The sequence below is a fragment of the Nelumbo lutea genome, chromosome 1 (assembly GCF_056320005.1).
Source record: "Nelumbo lutea isolate HS-2025 chromosome 1, American lotus-T2T, whole genome shotgun sequence".
Lineage (NCBI taxonomy): Eukaryota > Viridiplantae > Streptophyta > Magnoliopsida > Proteales > Nelumbonaceae > Nelumbo > Nelumbo lutea.
In genome coordinates this window covers 38,313,370-38,335,552 of record NC_142684.1, presented here as the reverse complement: position 1 = coordinate 38,335,552, position 22,183 = coordinate 38,313,370, and the positions used below count along the sequence as shown (strand labels likewise).

General features: G+C 41.1%; 1 protein-coding gene across 3 annotated transcripts in view; it reads left to right on the top strand.

The window, feature by feature from the left end:
- The first annotated feature begins 1,739 nt into the window (after positions 1 to 1,739).
- TH1 (thiamine biosynthesis protein) overlaps positions 1,740 to 22,183 on the top strand; it is a 64,075-nt gene continuing 43,631 nt past the window's right edge. The window contains exons 1-5 of one of the 3 annotated variants that reach the window (XM_088961476.1): positions 1,740 to 2,255; positions 2,358 to 2,690; positions 2,808 to 2,882; positions 11,231 to 11,306; positions 11,391 to 11,466. In XM_088961476.1, the coding sequence (XP_088817602.1) occupies positions 2,214 to 2,255; positions 2,358 to 2,690; positions 2,808 to 2,882; positions 11,231 to 11,306; positions 11,391 to 11,466 (602 nt within the window). In that variant the 5' untranslated portion in view covers positions 1,740 to 2,213. Of the gene's footprint in view, positions 2,256 to 2,357; positions 2,691 to 2,807; positions 2,883 to 11,165; positions 11,307 to 11,371; positions 11,467 to 22,183 lie in introns of all 3 variants that reach the window. The other 2 variants (XM_088961478.1, XM_088961477.1) reach the window with 2 other exon arrangements.

The following is a 22,183-nucleotide window of genomic DNA, read 5'->3' as shown; positions in this document are numbered from 1 at the left end:
GCAACTCAGCCAACCGAATCATAACTTTTTTTAGCCTTATTGCACCTTAGCCAACCAAATTGCAACTCTTTTCAGCCTCATCACACCTCAGCTAGTCAAATCATAACCTTTTTTATCCTTATTGCACCTCAGTCAACCAAATCGCAACTTTTTTATCCTCATCGCACCTTAGTCAATAAAATCACAACTTTTTTCAACCTCATCGCACCTCATTCAACCAATTCACAACTTTTTTTAGCCTCGTCGCACCTCAATCAATCAAATCATAACTCCTTTCATCTGCATCGCACCTTAGGTAGCCAAATCGCAACTTTTTTCAACCTCGCCACACCTTAGTTAGCCAATCACAACTTTTTTCTGCCTCATCCCACCTCAGTTAGCTAAATCACAACTCTTTTAAGCTTTATCGCACCTCAGTTAGCCAAATTACAACTCTTTCACCATCATCACACCTTAGTTAGATAAACTCCAACTCTTTTCAGCCTCATTGCATCTTAGTCAACCAAATCACAACTCTTTTCAGCCTCACCACACCTCAATCAACGAAATTGCAACTCTTTTTACCCTCATTGCATCTTAGTTAGCCAAATCGTAACTCTTTTCACACTCATTGCAACTCTTTCTAGCATCAGTTAGCAAAATTGCAACTCTTTCCAACCTCATCGCACCTCAATCAACCAAATCACAACTTTTTCCAGCTTTATCGTAACTTCGCCAACCAAATTGCAACTCTTTTCAGCCTCATTGCACCTGCACAACCATTTTCATCCTCATTGCACCTCAATCAACCAAATTGCAACTTTTTTCGGCCTCATCGCACCTTAGTTAGCCAAATCGCAACTCTTTTTAGCCTCATCACATGTCAGTTAGCCAAGTCACAACTCTTTTCAGCCTCATCGCTCCTCAATTAGCCAAATTGTAACTCTTTTCAATAGTTGGGGAGGGGGTAAGTTGGTCAACTAGGTAATTGACCATGTTCCCCACATTCATTCATTGATATATTGGGTCTAGATATGTTCATGGGCTGGGCTTGGGCTTGGCCTAAAGCTTGAGCCTGATACAGTGTAAAATCAAGCCCAAAGCCCGGCCTGTGAACAAGTTTGGTTGGGTCCCATGGTAAGCGTTTATTCTAGAGAGTATTGGTTACCTAGGTATTAGTTATCTTAGAGGGTGCATAAATATCACACAAGAGCATTTAGAACCTATCTTATCCAAGCAAGTTTCACCTAGGAACAAAATATAGGCTGATGTGTTGGTTCAAGATGTACTTTTTATTTTATTTTTAGTTTTTTTTTGAGACCCATCTATCCCCTGAATCAGGTTAGACATCGAAACACCCACTATAGGGGCATGTTGCATATTTGGGGGTGTCACCAATATGACACTCATCGACCAATATGCCATGACACGTTTCAAAGGTTGGGAAACACTTTGCTCGAATAAAACCGCATACCCAATTAAGTGAAAATGAACAAGGCCTTGATAATAACTTTAGAGTATTAACAATTTTGCTTGACAAAAGGGTGTATATCACAAATTTCCAAGTCATTGGAAAAAAAAAACCCACGCATCACACAGGTCTCGATTAGTGTATGATGAAGGAGAGGAACAAAGGAGGCTATGCCAAAGTATGTATTTGGTTTCTGGGCATTTATGGATGGAGTGTTTCTTAAATAAATGTTTAATTGAAAAACACTACTTTAAACATTTATTGTTTTTGTTATTTGGTTGGGTGTTTCAAGTAACGTTCCATAAACTATCTTCCACATCAGTTTACGATGTTCGGAGTAAGCATTTCATTTCAATAAACTTTAGGGTATTGGAGAAACTTGAATTTAAAGTTTTCCCAAACGCCTCATGCACATTGAAGCCAAATGGTTTTGAAGGCCACTGCCTAAGTGGCACTGAAGTGTTGGCATAACCCTATTAGTCAAGTCGGATTTTCTGCTACAACTCTCACACTCTAACCGGCTTGAATTGCAGCCACACATCGCCTTCTTTGTTTTGTGAGATGTGGGGTTGCAATGTACCGCGTGGGCAAAGTGCGGGAGAGAAAGTGAATAGGAAATCTGGATTCTGCCTAAGGTAAGTGCCTTTGGCACTCCAATATTCTCTTGGCCTCCTTGCGGCTGTCCTCAACCGTCAAGGCGTCAGCAGTTCACCGAGGAGAACGAGGGAAAAAAGAAGACGGAAGGAAAACGCTCACTCTTTTCATGGGTTGCCTGGGGACAATATCCTATACCTTCTTTTTACTGGTGCTTCTCTCTCTTCTTTTCTTTGAAATTCTGAATTCGTTTTTACAGTACTTCTCTGGTATACAAATTTGAGTTCACTCTCTTTTTGTCCTCTCTTGTCAGAGCTATTCGTCTAGAAATCCTATTCGTAGTGGCCCAGAAGGCTTTCAGTTTTCGAGAGCTTTGAAATCTTCTTCACGAAGTATGTATCGGGGATTGTCACTCAGAACTTCTATGGGTGAAGAAACTGCAGCTTCCATGGCAAGGCAGGACGAAGGGCCTTCAAGGGGAATTGAGTGCTCTGTACGGAAAGTTCCACATGTCTTGACCGTCGCCGGCTCCGACTCTGGAGCTGGTGCTGGAATTCAAGCTGATCTCAAGGCATGTGGGGCGCTTGGAGTGTATTGCTCCACTGTCATTACTGCGGTCACTGCGCAGAACACAGTCGGAGTTCAGGTTCAATTCTAATTTTGCTCTTGAAATGTATAAACAATACTGTAGAGTGGAAACATAAGAATTTGGGATTATACTTGAATTGCATTTGTAACATCTTCTTTTGCTGTTAAATTTTAGGGAGTTCATCATGTGCCCGAGGAATTTGTAGGAGAACAGTTGAAATCGGTTCTATCTGATATGCATGTTGATGTGGTAAGTCATGATTACCACCAAAAGCTTTTGATGGTTGCGTGGATATTAATTTAACTTCTTCTTTCCAATTGCCAACTGGATTTTTTTTACACTTGCATCACATTTATATATGCACAATTTCATTTTCCTTTTGAAGATTCAAGGTTTAAGTTCTATCACGTGCAAAGCACGTGCACACTACTAGTAACTATAAAGAGAAACAAGCCTTAGTTCACTGAGAAAGATTTTGTCCAAGTTAGCAAAGATGTTGAAGATGTAAGGACCGGCATCAAGTTTGTGTGAAATAGAACATGTGAATTGATAATATTCAGGTTCAGGGAAGTGCTGTTGGGGGGATGTGAAGAGCAAAATTATGAGACTTTGGAAGGCTTGGATGTTCAGGCAATTAAATGTTTCTGTTGATAATACAAGTCATGATGCCTTGTATTAGATAAAACAATGTTTTTGATTTGAAATCTAGGGTGGGAGAATATAATGAGGTCCAATTGGAAGGTTAGGGGCGTAGTTTGGCTGAAGAGGGGGCAAATCAGGGTATTGTCATTGGGAGCAATCAACCTTGGGATTTCTTTTTTTTGATCAGTAAATCAACCTTGGGATTTAATGCTCACATATGAAAAGTTTGTGGTGAAGGATAAGGGTGTTTAATGTCTTTGGACAGATAAGGGTTCTAGGATTCATCAGTGAGTCCATATTTACTAGTCTATGTAAAACATTAGCAATCTTTACAAAAGGACAAGACTTAAGGACAATGTTCATGCTTTTGATCCTTCATTTAGGTGGATGTGTAAAGATCAAGATGTGTTTCCTATTGTTCCTTTGACTGGTTGTGTGGGTGATATTCTTATGGATATGCAGAGTTAAAGCATATGCCTTGAGGTAGGGGGCATTGATTGTTGTGGGTGTGTGTGGTAAGGATCATCTAGCATCAATTAGTGTTCACAGAAATTTTATTTACTGAGGATTATGTTCATAGTTCTGTTGTGAGGTGTATTCAGAATCAGAAAGGGTCATTTACTTAGAGACCTCCTGTAGTTTTGTTAGAGGAGGAAAGGGGGGAAAGAAAGATGGAAACAAAAGGTAGAATTGGAGGAGATCTATGGCTTTTTACCAAGAATGTTGGGATTTCCTAAAATCAGAGCTTCTGGAAATCTTTTGAAGAATTTCTCCTTAAAGGGGAGATTTCCTTTGGAGCTAATGCTACTTTCATCTCATTGATGCCTAAGAAGGAGGCAAAGTATCCAAAGGACTTTAGGCCTATAAGTTTGATTGGCAGCCTTTATAAAATATCTCAAGGGTTCTGTCTGAAAGGCTTAAGTAGGTTTTACCCTCAATGATCTCATCATTTGAAGGGACTTCTGTGGAAGGCTGACAGTACGTGGACCAAATCCTAGTGGCTAAAGAGTGCGTTTTTGAGAAAAGAAAGAGTAGAGAGAAGGGTTTGGTCTGTAAACTGGATCTCTAAAAGGCCTATGATCTGGTGGATTGGAGGTTTTTGATAAAAATCCTAGAGAGGCTTGGGTTTGGAGCATGGTGGAGGTTATGGATTGAAGGTCATGTTAGCTCAGTTCACTATTCAATTCTTATTAACGGGGCAGCAAAAGGTTTCTTCCTTGCTAAGAGAGGAATAAGACAAGGGAACCCTTTATCCCCCTCATAGTTTTCAAGGTGCCAAGGCGAGCCTAGGCGATAGGGGGGGTGCCTTGTTGCCTAGTCACCTGCCGGTGCCCAAGCAATGGATTTTTCTTTTTATGTAAAATACATAGATCCTAGGATAGTTCTCTAGGACCATAACCATATTTCCTTTATAATTATTCATAGGAAAAGTATAAAGTTCATGTTAAAGTATAGAAAATCAACATATTCATGAGAAGAAAAGAAAGAGGGAAAAGAAAATTCAAAAAATATAGGGGCTGAACCCTTATTTTTGTTATAGGAAAAGAAGAAGAAGAAGAAGAAGAAGAAGAAGAAGAAGAAGAAGAAGAAGAAGGAAACTAGTATATTCCTTACTTATTGGTTCAAGTTTTGAAGTCTTTGAGGGTTTGGTACAACATTTAGCAATGTTTGTGTTGATTAAACCCTAAAAAATAGGAAAATAATAAAAAGAAATTAGTATATAAACACACAAAATGAATATTTTAGTTTAATAATGTCTATTTTATAATTATAGTCTCAAAAAATAAAGAATAAAAAAATCTATATATATATATATATATTAAAATTGGACGTTTCATGTCAGCATGTCTCTCCTTTGAGAGAAGCTATTTATCTATTTTCTCCATTTTTTGCATTTTTTATTATTTTCTTTTGTTTTAAAAATATAAAACAGTAATCATTGCTTATCTTGATTAGATTAATAAAGCTGCACACTATTAGAGAGAGACCTTTGGGTTTTCCAGGCCTCTTATTTTAATGCATGCTATTATTACATTTCAGAGAGAGAGAGAGAGAGAGAGAGAGTAGTAATAATAATATAAATCAAGGTTTTTAAAACCAAACCGGACAACGAACTGATCAGAGGTCCGGTTCTCAGGTTGAACAGTCCGATCGTTTGAACTGAATAGATGACCTGTTTTGACAAAAAATAAAATAATGGTCAAAACCGTTGGACGATTCAAACGATTTGATCTCCTGAGTCAGCGGTTTGCTGACCAAATCAATAGTTTTTGGCGAAATAACGGTTTTGGGGTTGTTAGAATGCTTGAGTCAGGGGTATTTTTGTCATTCTGGTGTATCTTCTTGAAAGTGAAAGGTCTATTGTATCTGAGTTTAAGTTATGTGTCCCATCTTCTATGAGGGACAAATTGTCTTTCTTGTAACTCTAAGTTTTATGAATAAAATTCAAGTGGGTCGGCTAGGAGAGTGATTTTTCACATTCTCTCTAGTCTGGCCGAATACTCTTCTTCTCTTCTTCTTCTTCTTCTTTCTCTTTTCTTTCTTCTTTCTTCTTCTCTACTTTGACCTAGAATCAACTAGGGTTTATTCACATGGTATCGGAGCTGTAAGGTCGTATCCTCACTTCTTTCTTGTTGCTGTTCTCTTTTTGGGTTCGCCGCCAACCTTCACAGTCATATTCTTTTCCGACTGACCTGAGTGGAGGTTCGATAAGGGGCTGAAAAGGAGCTGTCGTTTTGTGGGCCTGGAGGTGAGAATGCCTCCGGTCGTTGCTGTGGTGGTCGTTGGAGTGGTATATTAAACCCTCTATTCAGTATCGAAGAGGGCTGAATGTGGACAGGTATGAACACTACTGTTGCTGGTCCAAGTAAGGGACTGTGAATGTTTTCTTTTTGCTTCAAAAGTTGGTTGTGGTGATGCTCGGTGTGACTAATATGCATTTCAGTCGTGTTCCTCTGCATTTCTCTTCATATGTATGCTGAAAGAAGAGTTGTCGACTGGTGAAGTTCACAACAGCAGTAGATTGGTGGTGGTTGTGTCGTGGTGATTGGTGTAGTGTTTGATGTGAAGGCTGAGTGATTTCAATCTTAGTGTGTTGATGGTGAATGGTTCTGCAGTGTGCAGCTCAGGTGTTTGATGTGAAGACCGAGTGATTTCAGCCTTAGTGTGTGGTGTGTAATGTGTATTTAAAGAAGCTGGAGTTAGTGGTGTTATAAGTGAGATAAGCCTTGTGAAAGAGTGTGAGGTTGTGTTGTGTATTTGAAGGTGAAATAATTAATATGGCTTCATTTAAAAATGGGAATGATAACAAAACAGGTGTCATGCTTTCTCGAGACTATCTAAGTGTTCAAATGACATCCATTAAGTTGAATGGTGAGAATTATGTACCATGGGCAAAATCTTTGGAGGTGTTCTTGAAGGCCAAGAGGAAGGTAAAACATGTAAGAGAGGAGAAACCTTCCTCTGATTCCCCTGGGTTCAGTGACTGGGAACAAGAAGATGCACAGATAATGACATGGCTCTGGAACAGCATGGAACCAAAGATTAGTGTGAACTTCATGTTCCTAGATACAATACAAGTAGGGTGTATCAGTTATACCAAGAGTACTTCAATTTGAAGCAAGGGAGTCAAAGTTTGGAAGAGTACTATGCAAGTTTGAGGAACATTCATAATGAGCTCAATGTGTATCACCCTCTAACATCAGATGTCCAGATCCAACAACAGCAACGTGAACAGCTTGATGTGACTAGCTTTCTTGTGGGCTTGAAGGCTGAGTATAAGCCTGTCAGAGCACAAATATTGGGGGGATCAACTCTCCCCTCATTTGAAGAAGTCACCTTCTAACATCAGATGTCCAGATCCAACAACAGCAACGTGAACAGCTTGATGTGACTAGGTTTCTTGTGGGCTTGAAGGCTGAGTATGAGCCTTTCAAAGCACAAATATTGGGGGGATCAGCTCTCCCCTCATTTGAAGAAGTTTTTGCCCGTCTTAAGAGGACATCCATTGGGCTGGTGGAACATTCTTCCTTCTCTGATAGATCTGGTTTGGTAGTGACTAAAGGGAGTGGCCGTGGAAGTGGAAGTGGTGGTGGCAGCAGTGGCCCTCCAAGCAACCGTGGTGGACACATGTTTAACCGGGCTAGTGGCCGGACTGGAGGCCGAGAGTCAGGGGGAGGTTGTGGAAAAGGAAGGAGTAATGCTTAGAGAAAATGTACACATTGTGGCTTAGAGGGGCACAAAGTTAATTTCTACTATGATTTGCGTGGTCCACCCAACACTTGGGCTAACCATGCTACATCTAAGACTAGTAGCACAAATACTGAAAGCCAGTAAACTGCCCCAACCCCCTCCACACCCGCTTGTGCTTCCGGGCAGGAAATGGTGAGTGAACCACGGGCAGTATATGAGCAGTTCCTTCAAACATCTCAGTAGAACACAACTACACTTGCCCATTCAGGTATGACTTGCTTAGCTTCCAAAGCCTCACCTTGGATCATTGATTCCGGAGCCTCGGACTATATGTCTGGGACTCTTGACGTATTTTCTTCCCTTTCTCGCTCCTCCACATCTCAGACAGTTACACTTGCTAATGGTTCTACATCTCCTATTTGTGGTGTTGGTGATGTTGATCTCTCCTCCTTGTCTTTAGCATTTGTTTTATATGTTCCTAAGTTCCCTTTTAACCTTATGTCTGTTAGCAGATTAACCAAGCCCCTTAATTGTTCTGTAATCTTCTATCATTTTTCTTGTGTGTTTCAGGATCTCAAGACGGGGAAGAAGATTGGTGGAGGGCATGAAGCAGGTGGTTTGTATTACCTTGATGGTGGTGGCCCCCTAGTGGCTTTTCAGTTGTCTCTTACTCCTCTCCAATGGCACTGCAAACTTGGCCATCCCTCTCTCAAGGCTTTGAAGCTGCTAGTTCCTTCCTTGAGTCATCTTTCATCATTAGATTGTGAGTCATGTCAGTTGGGAAAACATCATCGAGTCTCATTTAGTCCAAGAATTGATAGTCGTGCCTCAAGTCCTTTTGCTTTAGTTCATTCTGATGTATGGGGTCCAGTTAAAGTGGTGTCATACAATGGGTTCAAGTATTTTGTAATCTTTGTTATTGACTTTTCAAGGATGACATGGATTTATCTTACAAAAGACCGTAGTGAATTGTTCTCTATTTTTCAGAAATTTCATGCTGAAATATGCACTCAATTTGGTGTTCATATGAAAATACTTCGCTTTGATAATGCCAAAGAATACATCTCACCATTTCAGCAATACCTAGAACATCATGGAATAATTCATCAAACTTCTTGTGCCTATACCCCGCAACAAAACGGTGTAGCTGAACGGAAAAATAGACATCTTCTTGAAACTGCTCGGTCCTTGATGATCAATATGCATGTCCCAAAGCATTTTTGGAGTGATGCTGTTCTTACATTTTGTTTTCTGATAAATCAGATGCCCATGTCAATCCTTGGAAGTCAATCCCCTTTCTCCGTGTTGTTTCCCACTTTGTCTCCATTTCCTCTCACCCCAAGAGTCTTGGCTGTGTTTGTTTTGTTCAACACTTGGGGCCTAGAGTAGACAAGCTAGATGCTCGAGCTACGAAGTGTATTTTTCTTGGCTACTTGAGGACTCAGAAAGGGTATAAGTGTTATAACCCAAAATTTCATAAATCGTTTGTGTGCTCTGATGTCACATTCTTTGAATCAGTTCCATTTTTCTCAGATGTCGGGGTCTCTTCTCCCTCTATGGTTCCTCTTTCTGTATCGGTTGTGGACCCTTTTCCGTAGCTCCCATTCCTACTGCAGATGCACATCATATGCCTGTTACTACAGAGAGGCCGCCAATTACTCAAGTGTATACTCGCAGAAGTGCTTTGGCTCCTCCTCCACTTCAGCTCCTGTTGACAGATCCTACTACTGCTCCTTCTCCCTCAGATCTTGATCTCCCTATTGCTTTGCAAAAAGGTAAATGTACTTGTACTACTCATCCCCTGAACTCGCCAGATATTGAGGAGTGGTTGCCTTGCCTTGAACCCGCCTGACACTGGGGACGGGGTAGGGATGGGGTAGAGTGTCTTAACTATGGGGCAAGGACAGGGATGGGGTGCCCCGCCCTGAACCCAGCCTGTTGTCATTCCTATATAATTGTTAATTATTAGTGAAATTAATAAAAATGTTAGCTTTTGTAATTATTTTTATTTATTTAAAGTTAATAAAAATTTCATTTAAAAATAACAAAAATAATAACAATTATTAAAATTACTATAAATTATTAATAAAGCTAAGTTTATTAAAAAATATTTATTCATATTAAATTAATAAGAATTATTTTTTTGTAAATCAACATTAAATGAAAACCCAATTATTAAAATTTTAGATATTAACAATAACTTTGAATACTTTTAGTCAATTAACAATAAATTTTGATTATTAATATTGATTAATAGTAAATAAAATTATTAAATCTTTCAGATTTTCCCGTGCATCGCACGGGTCCCCGCTAGTATTTTATAACAGAAAGTACAAAACTGCTTGGCGATTAGGCGAAGTGAGCCTCAAATGGCGCCTTGTCACCGATGCCTTGACAACTATGATCCCTCTTCCTTTTCTCTCTAGTGGCTGAGGTCTTAAGCAGAACAATTGTGGTTGCAGATGTATAAGGACTGCTTAGGAGTTAGAAGATTGGTAGAAATCAAGTAGTTATTATCCCATTTTCAATTTTATGATGACACAATTCTGTTTTGTGAGGATGTAGACATAGAAATAGTGAGAAATTTGAAGTTGCTGCTTGATATCTTTGTGGGCATCTCAAATTTGAGGATCAATTGGAAGAATCCTTCAAGTTTGAGCTAGGGGACCATCTCATCATTGTGGCCTCTCCAGTCTTCTTCTGTAGATTTGAAGCACCAACTTCTAAGACATCCTCCAACAAGTCTATCACTGCTTTATAGTCTTCAAAAGGGATGAACAGTACTGGGCCTTTTACCTTCTGGTTTTTGAGCATATCAGCTGCTACAACCCTCCAATTTTCTGGTTTCTCTTTTACTTCAACCACCAGCTTCTTTTCCCACTTGGTCTTCCCTGTGTTGAACACCGGCTTATCACTGCCCAGATCATTCACCAAAAAATATTTCCCAGAATCTGCTCCCTTCTCAGGACAAGTTTCGCTTGTTTCTCCAATTGCATGTTTTACCTCATCTTTCAAAAAGTCCTGTAAGATAATTTTGATCTCCCTCCAACTTGAGCCATTTCTTCCTTCAGGAATGCACACCAGCTGCTTCTTCCCTTTTCCCAAATATTCAAGTAAAGCCAAGAAACTACCTTTAGTGTTCCATCTTCTTTCATCAAAGTACCTTTGTTCTTTTTCTTCTCTAGAGCTCTTCCACTCTCTGTTTCTTGATTGAAGTGCTCCCTCCACAAATACTTTAAACCACTCAACCACAGCATAACCATGGATTTCCTTATTTCTCTGATCTTCAACATGATTTTCCCTTTTACTTTGTGCCTCTCAAAGAGCAGAGTTTTAGCCTTTTAGAAATCTTCTCCATGTTGTTGTCTGCACGAACTCCATCCTTCTCTGCTCTAATACTCACTTCTCATGCTTATCTCTAAAGGTGTGGTTATGCAGGCTGCCCTGTTAATAGATAATAATGGTTAATAGATATTAAATAAAAGCAGAAAAAGTGGTGAATCCTTTTTCTGTTATCTTGTTAAGGGGTTTTTCCTTCAACATTTTTCTGCACAAAGTTTAATACTTTATCAAAGTTATTCACAGTTTCTCCAATCTCAATCTATTGCATACAGTTGTACTGACTTGATAGTATTATGTAAATATTTTTATAAGGTTGTTTTTTTTTGCACATAAAATTCATGATTTTTGTTCCCTCAGTTGAACATAGGGAATATGTTACTCCTTGGTGCAATTTTGAACTGCTGTGTTCTGGAAATGCTCAGGTTAAAACAGGAATGCTTCCTACTATTGAGGTTGTCAAAGTTTTATGTAAAAAACTCAAGGAATTTCCAGTTCAAGGTATGCAATATATGTTGAAGGGAGATCAATTTCTTTGTAATTCTAGTGTCTTTTCAATTTCTAAGGTTAAACCTTTGAAGGCAGCTTTGGTGGTTGATCCGGTCATGGTGTCTACAAGTGGTGATGTATTGGCTGCTCCTTCCATACTTTCTGTATTTCGGTATGTTAAGCTATTTCACACGGAGGTTTACAAGTTCATTTCTTGCTGTCTATAATGTTCTGTAGGACTATTAACATTGTATAAGAATAATATTGTCATTGTACTTGTGCTGATGATTAGGTGGCTATTAAGGGCAGCATCTAATTTGAAATCTTAATAATAAGTCAATGATAGAGGGGCATGAGTGAAAACCAAGACAGATTCTCTATCCTATTTTATCTTCTTTTCATTGTTTTTTTTTTCTTAACTTATATAAAGGGTAGCCCAGTGCACGAGGCTCCCACCAATGAGGGGTCTGGGGAGGGACATATGTACGCAGCCTTACCCTGCACATACAAGGAGGCTGTTTCCAAAATATTTTTTCTACTTGGTATCAGAACAGCATTAGCGATCCAAAATGTTTCCTTTTAATTAGAGTAAGTGGGCCCAACCCGAGCCTGACCCATTCCAACTTGAGATTTTTATGGTTTGGGCATGAGTTTTCAAGCTTTGGGCTGGCAATGCTAGAAAACAAGGGCTTGACCTAAACTTAGGTTGGGCTTGGGTTGAAGCCTGGGGTAGCTTGAGCCCACCCTGACCCAACTAGAGTATGCTCGAATAAATACACAACATTATGCATTTTATTTATATAAAAACATCTTTTTTCTAATTATATATCATCATCATCATCCATGCCTTATCAAAGATGGATACAGAAAAGGCAGCAGGTGACTCAAACCGAAGGGGAGGAGAGAAGGGTCAATTCTACTCCTAAATTGGCTTTTGTGACTGAAGTGAAAAGGTGATCTATGGAAGGGCTGGCATTGCTAAAATTGTCAATAGGGAGGTAGAGGTAAATAAATTGTTTGGCCTATTTTTCTAGGTTAGAGAGGAATTTGCTGGAAGAACTAGGGAACAAGGGGTGGGAAGAATATTGTAGGAGAGGTCTACAAGAGAAGAGAGCAAGGTTTGGGGTGAAGGTGATGAGTGGGGTGGTGTTTGAGGGGGAAGAGTAAGAAGAGGTTAGGTGTGCCTGGGTGTAGGGATCTTGAGATTAATGGAAAGAAAGGACCGAAGTCTACACTCAATCTTCCAGCCTTCACCTTCTCAAAACAAAAGAAGTCGCCAACATTGCTCTCTCCCTGACCATTAGAGCTGCTGCCAATGACTATTTCCCCTATTTCTCATGACTTTTCTCCTTCCTCGACTTCCACAGCGACTTTGTCACCTCCCTTCCCAACTTCTTCATCTCCCACTTCCGACCCCTCCCCATTTTTGACAGAGGTGATCTCTTCAAAAACCACCAGATCTGTTGATCCCAAACTGTGCCTTGATTCTTGAGATGCCACATCCTCCACTCAGGTTCAAGCGCGACACAGACTACTGCTATATTTCTTTCAGTCTAAGAGCATAAGTCTGCACCTCCAACTGAAGAAGAAGACGGGCGACTATTCTTCTCCACCCCTGTTCAGCTAACTATCCTCTTATTGCCATTTTTATCGAACTCGGCGATCACCCAGACCCACCTTTCCCCCTCTTTCTCAATCAATCCACTCCTTCCCGAAGTCCTGCTGCTTTTAAATTTTGGCATGATACCTAAGCTATTTCTTTTGTATCTTCTAAACTTCCTAAGCCGTTTGACCGTCCCCTTATCAAAACACTCGGTCCCCAAGTTCTTCTCTTGGCCTTCCACATGTTCTTCAATAACTCTCCCCTCTCCACCAACTTCCTTATTCACTAAGGCAAGCGGGCTATGTCAATCCTCTTTATCCGAAGTCAAGTGGGTACCACAACCATTTCTTGGGGTCCTACTCATCATTTTCAGTGTGCCCCACATTTTCTGAATCATGCTTATAGCCATTAATTTATCCTTTAATGCCAATACTGCCCTTGCCTTCAACATCCATCCATCCCTCTTTAGCCTGCCTGTTCGTCTTCCTTACCAATGCCATAGAAGGCAGTGGACCTCTTACTACTTAGCTCCCTCCACCGAGACAAGTTATCGATCCATCTTAGCGGGTATGAACCTTCGATCACCAACCTTAGATTGAAGTTCTCACCAGCATAACGAAGGGATAACAATGTGGACACAAAACGAACCTCTACAACTTCGACTAAAATACAAGCAACAACAAAGTTTCTCCAAGAACTTATTATTGAATCCATGAACCTGAACCTTCCACACACATCTCCCATTGCTTTAAAAGTTTGGGAACACCATGCGTGCAGAGGAATCCCATATGTGCTCAACCACACCAAGATTGAGGGGCCTATGTCTCTAATTGCTCCTACCAATGGGCACCATCTCGCAATCCTAAGCTCTGGGGAGCATGTTCTTGAGACAAAAGTTCTCTTGCTTCTTCTACATTGCCGAAAATAAAAGGGAAAGATCTAGCATTCAGTTTTCTAACATGAAAAGAGCTTTTAGGATGCCATTCTATCCCCGCCCATCTCCCCACAACTTCTGTGCGGATCGGAATTAGCAAAACACCCCACCAAACATCTTCACAACAGTTTGAGGCAATTGTTGATATCTCCCGAAGAATCCACAACTGCTTCCCTTCAACTGGGAATCACATTCCCTATTTAGAAAATCACATTTTCAAGGATCATTCTTGAATCATAAACTGAACCAGATCTGAACCAAAAGGAGTAGGGAGGGATTATACCTGATACAGAGAAGCAGTATCTCCCAATGGAGGTGTTCACGCCCAAGGAAGGATCCAAAATCTGCTCCCACTGAAGATGGCGCAGTGTAGGGTGGAGCAGAATCAGCAATGTTATTCCAAAAGAACTTGACCCTTCGCAAGAATCAATTGGGTGGCTTTTGAATACAGCTCCAACCAATCTTTTCTCCAAAAGATTGGATCAAGATCAAATCATGATTTCTCCCAAGAACTGGAGATCGAACTGCTGGAGGCGGCGGTTGCAGGAAGGATGCGGCAAGAGAGTATTTGCAGGGTGCAGAATTCTCTCTTCTTGTAATCTCAGCTCAGAAGACAAGAGTGTGTTGGTTGCATGTCTAAAGGCTGCCGCCCCCTCTTCCTTTTATAGACTTAAAGGGATCAGCTCCTAATCCCATTAGGAGTTGCTAACCCAAATCATATTTGGATTAGAAGTCCCTTTAAGTGATAAGGGATAACCCTTATCTTATTTGTAGATTAGATCATTCATCTCCTAATCTAATTAGGAGGCTTCCAGATCTAAATTTTATTTAGATCTTGGACTCTCTAAGTGGATAGGGTCTGGGCCTAATCCTATCAGCTGATCCATCTCATAATTTGCCCCTTTAAGTGACTAATCAAATTAGCCCAGTTCGAAATGGGTTTAAGGCCCATTTAAGGTTATGTATTCATTTAGCCTTCCAAACTGCTGCCCAGTTGGGCTTCCTTGTATGGTGTGGGACCCAAACATTGATCTACACATCAGCCACATGGGTTCGGCCCAGCCTCTGTTGTAAGGCCTGGCCGAATACACTGTTAAGGATAGTGCACCCCTTGAAACTCATCTCATGGGCTCTATGGGCCCAACATTTACCCTAAGTGGTCCCTGGGCCAAGCCACCTTGTAACACCCAGGGACTGTGGGCAGATGCAAGATTTGCCCATCAGGTATTATCCTCAATGGTCTTACACTTAACCTCTCAGCCCATAATGATCATACACTGCCCGACAAGAGAGGACCTCTCCCTCGGCTGCAAGGAATAGTGTTGCACTCTCTGCTTATATGGATCCCGGGAATTAAAACCTTTTGCAAATCATTTCGAAACCATAATATATATACTTTTATATCTCATATAAAATATATTTTGCAAAACAAATCTCAACGATTGAAATCGACTGCCGACAGTCTTGGTTTCCATCAGTGAGAGTGCATCCCCGATCATTACCTTTGTCCGACAAAGGGGCTGATCCTGTCACTATGATCACCCACTCAGATGAATTCTCAGACTGTCCCAACATACTTAGGTTTTGACCCCTACTAAGGATCTCACTGATTGGCATATCAACGACAGACTAATCCGACACCTAGTGTAGTATCATAATCGAGTCTAGGGGTCGGGTGTAACTTTCCAGTTTTGCCCATCAATCTCCAAGGTACAGGGCAATACTGGAAATCTGGTCCAGTTCAAAGATTCAATTAATCCTACACTGTAAATGCCTAGGGTTTCACCCTGGTAGCTGAGACAGGCCACCCCAACTGACTTGGTGGCACCATAGTGTCAGCCTTGTCAGGATAGGTCTCCTCAGACCGACACACAGGCTGTGAACATTCTAAATTAACACGAGTCTCATTAAGTGTCTAGTTTAAGAGTATTACACAGAAACATACCAAGGGAACATGAATCAAATATCTACTTTTATTCATTTACAATAAACTCATAAAGTACATCATTTTGATTGAAGCTAAGGGCATACAAAACTGTCTAACAGCTCCCACTTGCACTTAGGTCCAATCAGGTACTAGCCGGAGTCCCATGCTTTCCACGTGTTTCTCAAACACTTTCTGTGATAGTGGCTTCGTCAATGGGTCTGCTACATTTTTCGCTGACGCTACCTTCTGAATCAAGACGTCCCCTCTACCAACAATATCCCGCAGTACATGGTACTTCCTCTCGATGTGCTTCGACTTCGAGTCGGCTCGTGGCTCCTTAGCCTGAGCAATAGCTCCATTGTTGTCACACAACAATGGGATGGGTGATGTGCTGGATGGAACTACTCCCAACTCGTGAACGAATTTCATCCACACGGCTTCTTTGGCAGCCTCACTTGCGGCAATGTACTCGGGCTCAGCCGTGGAGTTTGCAGTGGACCCCTGTTTGCTGCTTACAGCACACGATCCTATCATGAAAACATATCCAGATGTAGACTTTTTATCATCTGGATCCGACTGGAAATCGGCATCTGTATACCCTTGGAAATGTATTGAGCTATTGTCGAATACTAAACAAAACTCTATTGTCCTTCGAAGGTACTTAAGTATGTTTTTCACAGTAGTCCAGTGCTCCTGCCCTGAGTTGGCCTGAAATCTACTTACTACACTCACTGCCTGAGCAATGTCAGGACGAGTGCACAGCATGGCATACATGATGCTCCCTACGGCAGAGGCATAAGGAACGTCTTTCATGCCATCAATCTCCTCAGAAGTCTTGGGAGACATCTTCTTGGAGAGAGTGACTCCGTGCCTGAAAGGAACATTTCCTTTCTTGGAGTTTTCCATGCTGTATCTTTTGAGTATTTTGTCAATGTAGGCAGATTGGGATAATCCTATTATCCGCTTTGATCTATCTCTATAGAGTCGAAGACCCAGTATATAGGAGGCTTCTCCAAGATCTTTTATGGAGAATTGTTGTGAAAGCCATACTTTCACCGTAGTTAACATTCCTACATCAATCCCAATGAGTAGAATGTCATCTACATACAGGACCAAGAAGGTAACCTTATCTCCACCTTACTTCCTGTAGACACAGGGTTTATTCGGATTCTGCTCGAAGTCAAACGATTTGACAGCAGAGTCAAAACGGATGTTCCAACTTCTAGAAGCTTGCTTAAGTCCATAAATGGATCTATTTAGTTTACATACCATGTTTTCTTGACCCGCAGCAATGAAGCCTTGCGGCTACTGCATGTAGATATCTTTAGTAAGATCTCCATTCAAGAATGCAGTTTTGACATCCATCTGCCAAATCTCATAATCATGGTATGCTGCTACAGCTAGTAGGATCCTAGTGAATTTAAGCATGGCCATAGGCGAAAAGGTTTCCTCATAATCAATGCCCACTTTCTGAGTGTACCCTTTCGCCACCAGACGAGCTTTGAAGGTCTCAACCCTACTATCGGGGCCCTTCTTCCTCTTGTAAATCCATTTGCAACCGATTGCTTTTACCCTGGAGGGTGGATCTACTAGTGTCCAAACTCCATTGGTCTCCATTGAGTACATTTATGCTCTCATGGCCTCCACTCACTTCTGGGAATCTATGTCCAACATAGCTTTCGCGTAACTCACGGGATCCTTCTCACTAGTCAAGGTTTCCACCAGGTAACTATCCTGGTCATAACCATAATGGACTGGTGACTTGGATACCCGAGTGGATATTCTAGGTTGGTCACTACCTGGAACTTGTGGAATATCTCCTACTACTCCTGAGCTCTCCTCATCAAGAACAATTTCCTGACGATGGGTGTCCAGGATGTAATCAGTCTCAAACAATTGTGCATTTCGACTACAGAACACTTTCTGCTCACTTGGGTCATAGAATAGGTAACCTACAGAGCCTTTTGGGTAGCCTACAAATAGGCAACGACTGGTTTTGGATTCCAACTTGTCTGCACTCGTTCTTTTAACGTGTGCTGGACAACCCCAAATCTTCAAGTGTCTGACACTTGGTTTCTTTCCGGTCCAAAGTTCATATGGAGTATTCGAAACTGATTTGGTTGGAACTCGATTCAGCACGTAAATCGCAATCTCTAATGCGTAACCCCAAAAGGATGTGGGTAACTCTGAGTGTATGAGAAGCGACCGGACCATATCCAATAAGGTCCTATTCCTCCCCTCTGAAACACCGTTAAGTTGTGGTGTAGCAGGAGGAGCTAATTGTGATACTATCCCATTGTCCTTTAAGTAGTCCCTGAATTCGTCAGAGAGATACTTGCCACCTCGATCTGATCGAAGGGCCGTAATTTCTCTCCCTAACTGTTTCTCGACCTCTTGTCTAAACTCTTTGAACTTTTCAAAGGATTCAGAATTGTGTCTCATTAGGTACATGTAACCATATCGTGAGAAATCATCTGTGAAGGTGATGAAATACACGTGTTGATTTTGTGTCCTAACACTCAGGGGACCACATACATCAGTATGTATTAGGTCAAGTGTGCCTGTACATCTTTCAGGCTTACCGTTAAATGGCCGTTTCGTCATCTTGCCATGTAGGCAAGGCTCACAGGTGGGAAGATCTTCTACAGTTAGAAAATCCAAAGGACCATCCTTTACCAACCTTGTGATTCGGTCAACACCGATGTGGCCAAGTCGGTAATGCCACAGACATGTGGGATTAATTGTATCACGGGCTCTCTTCTTGGGGATTTCAGCCGATGTAGTTTCGGTTATGTTAGTTTCTAGAGAAGGATGTAGAACATAGAGACCGTTCTCCAATTCCCCGTATGCGATGAATCTGTTATTTTTTTAATAGTAATCGTATTACTAAAGAAGGTAGATTAATCATCTGCACACAGTTTTGAAATAGAAATCAAATTTCTCCTTAAATTTTGTACATAAAGACAATCTTTTAGTACAATTATTCATTCTCTAAAAATTAACTCCACAGTTCCTATGGCCGCGATTGCAACAGTTGCAGTAGTCCCCAAGTAGAGTGTGAATTCTCTTTCACTCAGCCTTCTGCTTACCTTGAACCCCTTTCTTGGATTCCAGGTAGGCAGGACAGCTCATTTTCCAGTGGCCGGTCTTCTTGCAGAAGTGGCAGGCATCCGATGCTTTGTCTTTCTTCTGCTTCTTGGGTTTGGCAGCCTTCTTTTGGGGCTTTCACTTTGCCTTCATTTTCTTGCCCGATTTGCTAGTTTCAACAAGCATGGCAATGGGCTCATCCTTTTTAATCAATTCTTTGGCCCTCTGCAACATATTGCTGAGTTCCTGCAAGCTGACGTTCAGCTTGTTCATGTTGTAGTTCATGATGAATGGATTAAAGGATGGAGGCAGAGAGTTGAGAATAGCATCGATCTGTGTTACCAGATCCAACCCAGATCCAAGAGCCTCCAGTTCGTTGATATAACCCATCATCCAGAGACAATGGTCGTGAACTTGTTGGTTCTTGGACATCTGCATGGTCATGAACTGTTTCAAGACCTTTTGCCGAGTAGAACGATTCTGCTCTTCGTACATTGTCTTGAGACTGTCCAATACGTCATTGGCAAGTTCGATCTGATCGAACTGCCTCTGCCTCTGAATTGGATTGTCCAAAGAGGCAATGTTATAGCAGCGGGCAATGGAGTTTTTCTCCTCCTATTCTTGGTATTCTCTTCTTTTGGCCTCAGAAGCCCTATCTCCCAGACGATTCGGGGTAGGATTCTTGGCTACCTTGTCCAATTTTTCAGAGGTTAAGACCAACATAAGGTTCCTGTACTAGTTGGCATAGTTTGGGCCCTTAAGTTTGTTGTCGTCAAGAAGCTTTGCAAATGATTCGTTTGCCATTTTTTGATAAAAGAGCAAACATCAGTACAGAACCTAATTTGATTCATGTTCATTTCATAGATATGGATTTTAATCTACGATCCATTTCCATTTATTCATCTCTGAGATTTCCCTCTTTTCTTAGTGACGGAGACTACGGGTTGTCTCTGGAAATGTGGGAAATCACATAGGGTGCATGGAGCCAACTGTTTCAGTTGCAGAACCCCACCACCTTTCTATGAAGGATCACATCCACTCCTCATATGAGTTTTCCCTTTGGCCTCTGTCAGACAAGGTTCAGAGCCGTTTCAGGTAAACCTTTCTGTCCAATGAGTGGTTACCCATCATATTCGTGAAAGCCAAGGTACCATGAGAGAGTTCCCATTTTCCGGTGAAGCCCCTCCCACATCGGTCTATGACGCCCCTATCATCTTATGAAACACTTAGACAAGCCCAGCAGCAAATGGATAGCTCATTTTCTGGTGCATTTCCTCATTACTGAAGGACTCATCCTCATGCTAATGATGGAAGGCCTTTAGAGAGTTCATCATATGAATCTCCCTATCACATGCACTCATATTAGCTGGAGGAAACAGTTAATTACGCCCTAGTTTGATTTAGGTCTAACCAAAGTGGCTCCTACTAACTTTCATAAAGTCAGATTTTGGTGGTTCTTAAATCGGCTAGTGTTCCGCACGTAACTTCTTGATGTGGTGTGGGGCCCACCACTGAGGGAGGTCATCCAATGACTAAAAGGGACACCATGGCAATGATGTGCATTCAGCCATGGTGTGCGCAAGAGCCACTATCGAATGAGCATGGCCCAAGCACTTATGGCCCATGTACGTAGCACATCACACATCCAAACATCTCATGTAGGGATAAATTGATCCAATCAATTAATTATTTGTAAGGCCCATTGGAAGCCCGTTTTGAATCCATAATATTAACCATTAATATTATCTAGGTATATGGGCTGAAGTAGGGTTGCCCAGTTCGACCCATATAGCTTTATACTTTGAAGTGGGCTTTTGGTAGTTTTAACTATTTAAAATTGGGCCTTTATAGGTTGGGCCGAATTAACCATTTAATTAAATATCAATCCTCTGGCCCATTAGTGGGAAAAATTAGGGTTGACTTTCCGCCTTGATTGAACCCAAGATTTGGTCCAAACAGTTTGAACAAATCTTGGTTCGAATGGGTCTAGGGTTTGATCTTTAATTAAATTTTTAATTCAAGAAAATAATCTGAAATTAAATAACTGATAGGGTTTGCACAATCCATCCTACAAAACAGAGGTTAGATCATAGATTTGCAGTTCGCAGTTAGTGAATGTCACATCTGCGAAATCTCCTTCTCTGTGAAATCTCCCTTTCTGCGCCGCCAACTTCGATAAAAAAAAATAGATATCCTATTTCTATTAATAATTACATCAGATCGAGTGCCTATACGTTGAGTCTAAAATAAAAAAAATTATTTACAGACCAAATGTAATAAATAAATCAAGAAACTGCAAATCTTGCAGTTCTCGTTGCGCAAATCAAAATTCGATCTCTCGTACGAATAGTCCATAAATCAAGAAAATCATAAAGAACTATTCTAAACAATAATCAGATTTATATAAAATTAATTTCAGATTATTCACCCATCAATTTTGGGAACAAATTTCCCAAAACCCATATCTACGCAAATTGGGTAGAACGCCTTCTGCCCATTTGCACAGGTTCAGATCTGAAATAGAATGGTTCAAGATTTGAACCATGGGTTCAAGATTTGAACCATAGCTCTGATACCACTGAAGGGGATAAGATATCCATCACATGGACGCCCAAAGATTGTGGAATAAGGGGGCGAATTTCAAAAGTTTCTCTCCCTTCAACTGGGAACCGCATTCCCTATTTAGAAAATCACATTTTCAAGGATCATTCTTGAACCATAAACTGAATCAGATTTGAACCAAAAGGAGTAGGGAGGGATTATACCTGATACAGAGAAGCAGTATCTCCCAATGGAGGTGTTCACGCCCAAGGAAGGATCCAAAATCTGCTCCCACTGAAGATGGCGCAGTGCAGGGTGGAGCAGAACTAGTAGTGTTCTTCCAAAAGAACTTGACCCTTCGCAAGAATCAACTGGGTGGCTTGTGAATACAGCTCCAACCAATCTTTTCTCCAAAAGATTGGATCAAGATCAAATCTTGATTTCTCCCAAGAACTGGAGATCGAACTGCTGGAGGCGGCGGTTGCAGGAAGGATGCGGCAAGAGAGTATTTGCAGGGTGCAGAATTCTCTCTTCTTGTAATCTCAGCTCAGAAGACAAGAGTGTGTTGGTTGCATGTCTAAAGGCTGCCGCCCCCTCTTCCTTTTATAGACTTAAAGGGATCAGCTCCTAATCCCATTAGGAGTTGCTAACCCAAATCATATTTGGATTAGAAGTCCCTTTAAGTGATAAGGGATAACCCTTATCTTATTTGTAGATTAGATCAGTCATCTCCTAATCTAATTAGGAGGCTTCCATATCTAAATTTTATTTAGATCTTGGATTCTCTAAGTGGATAG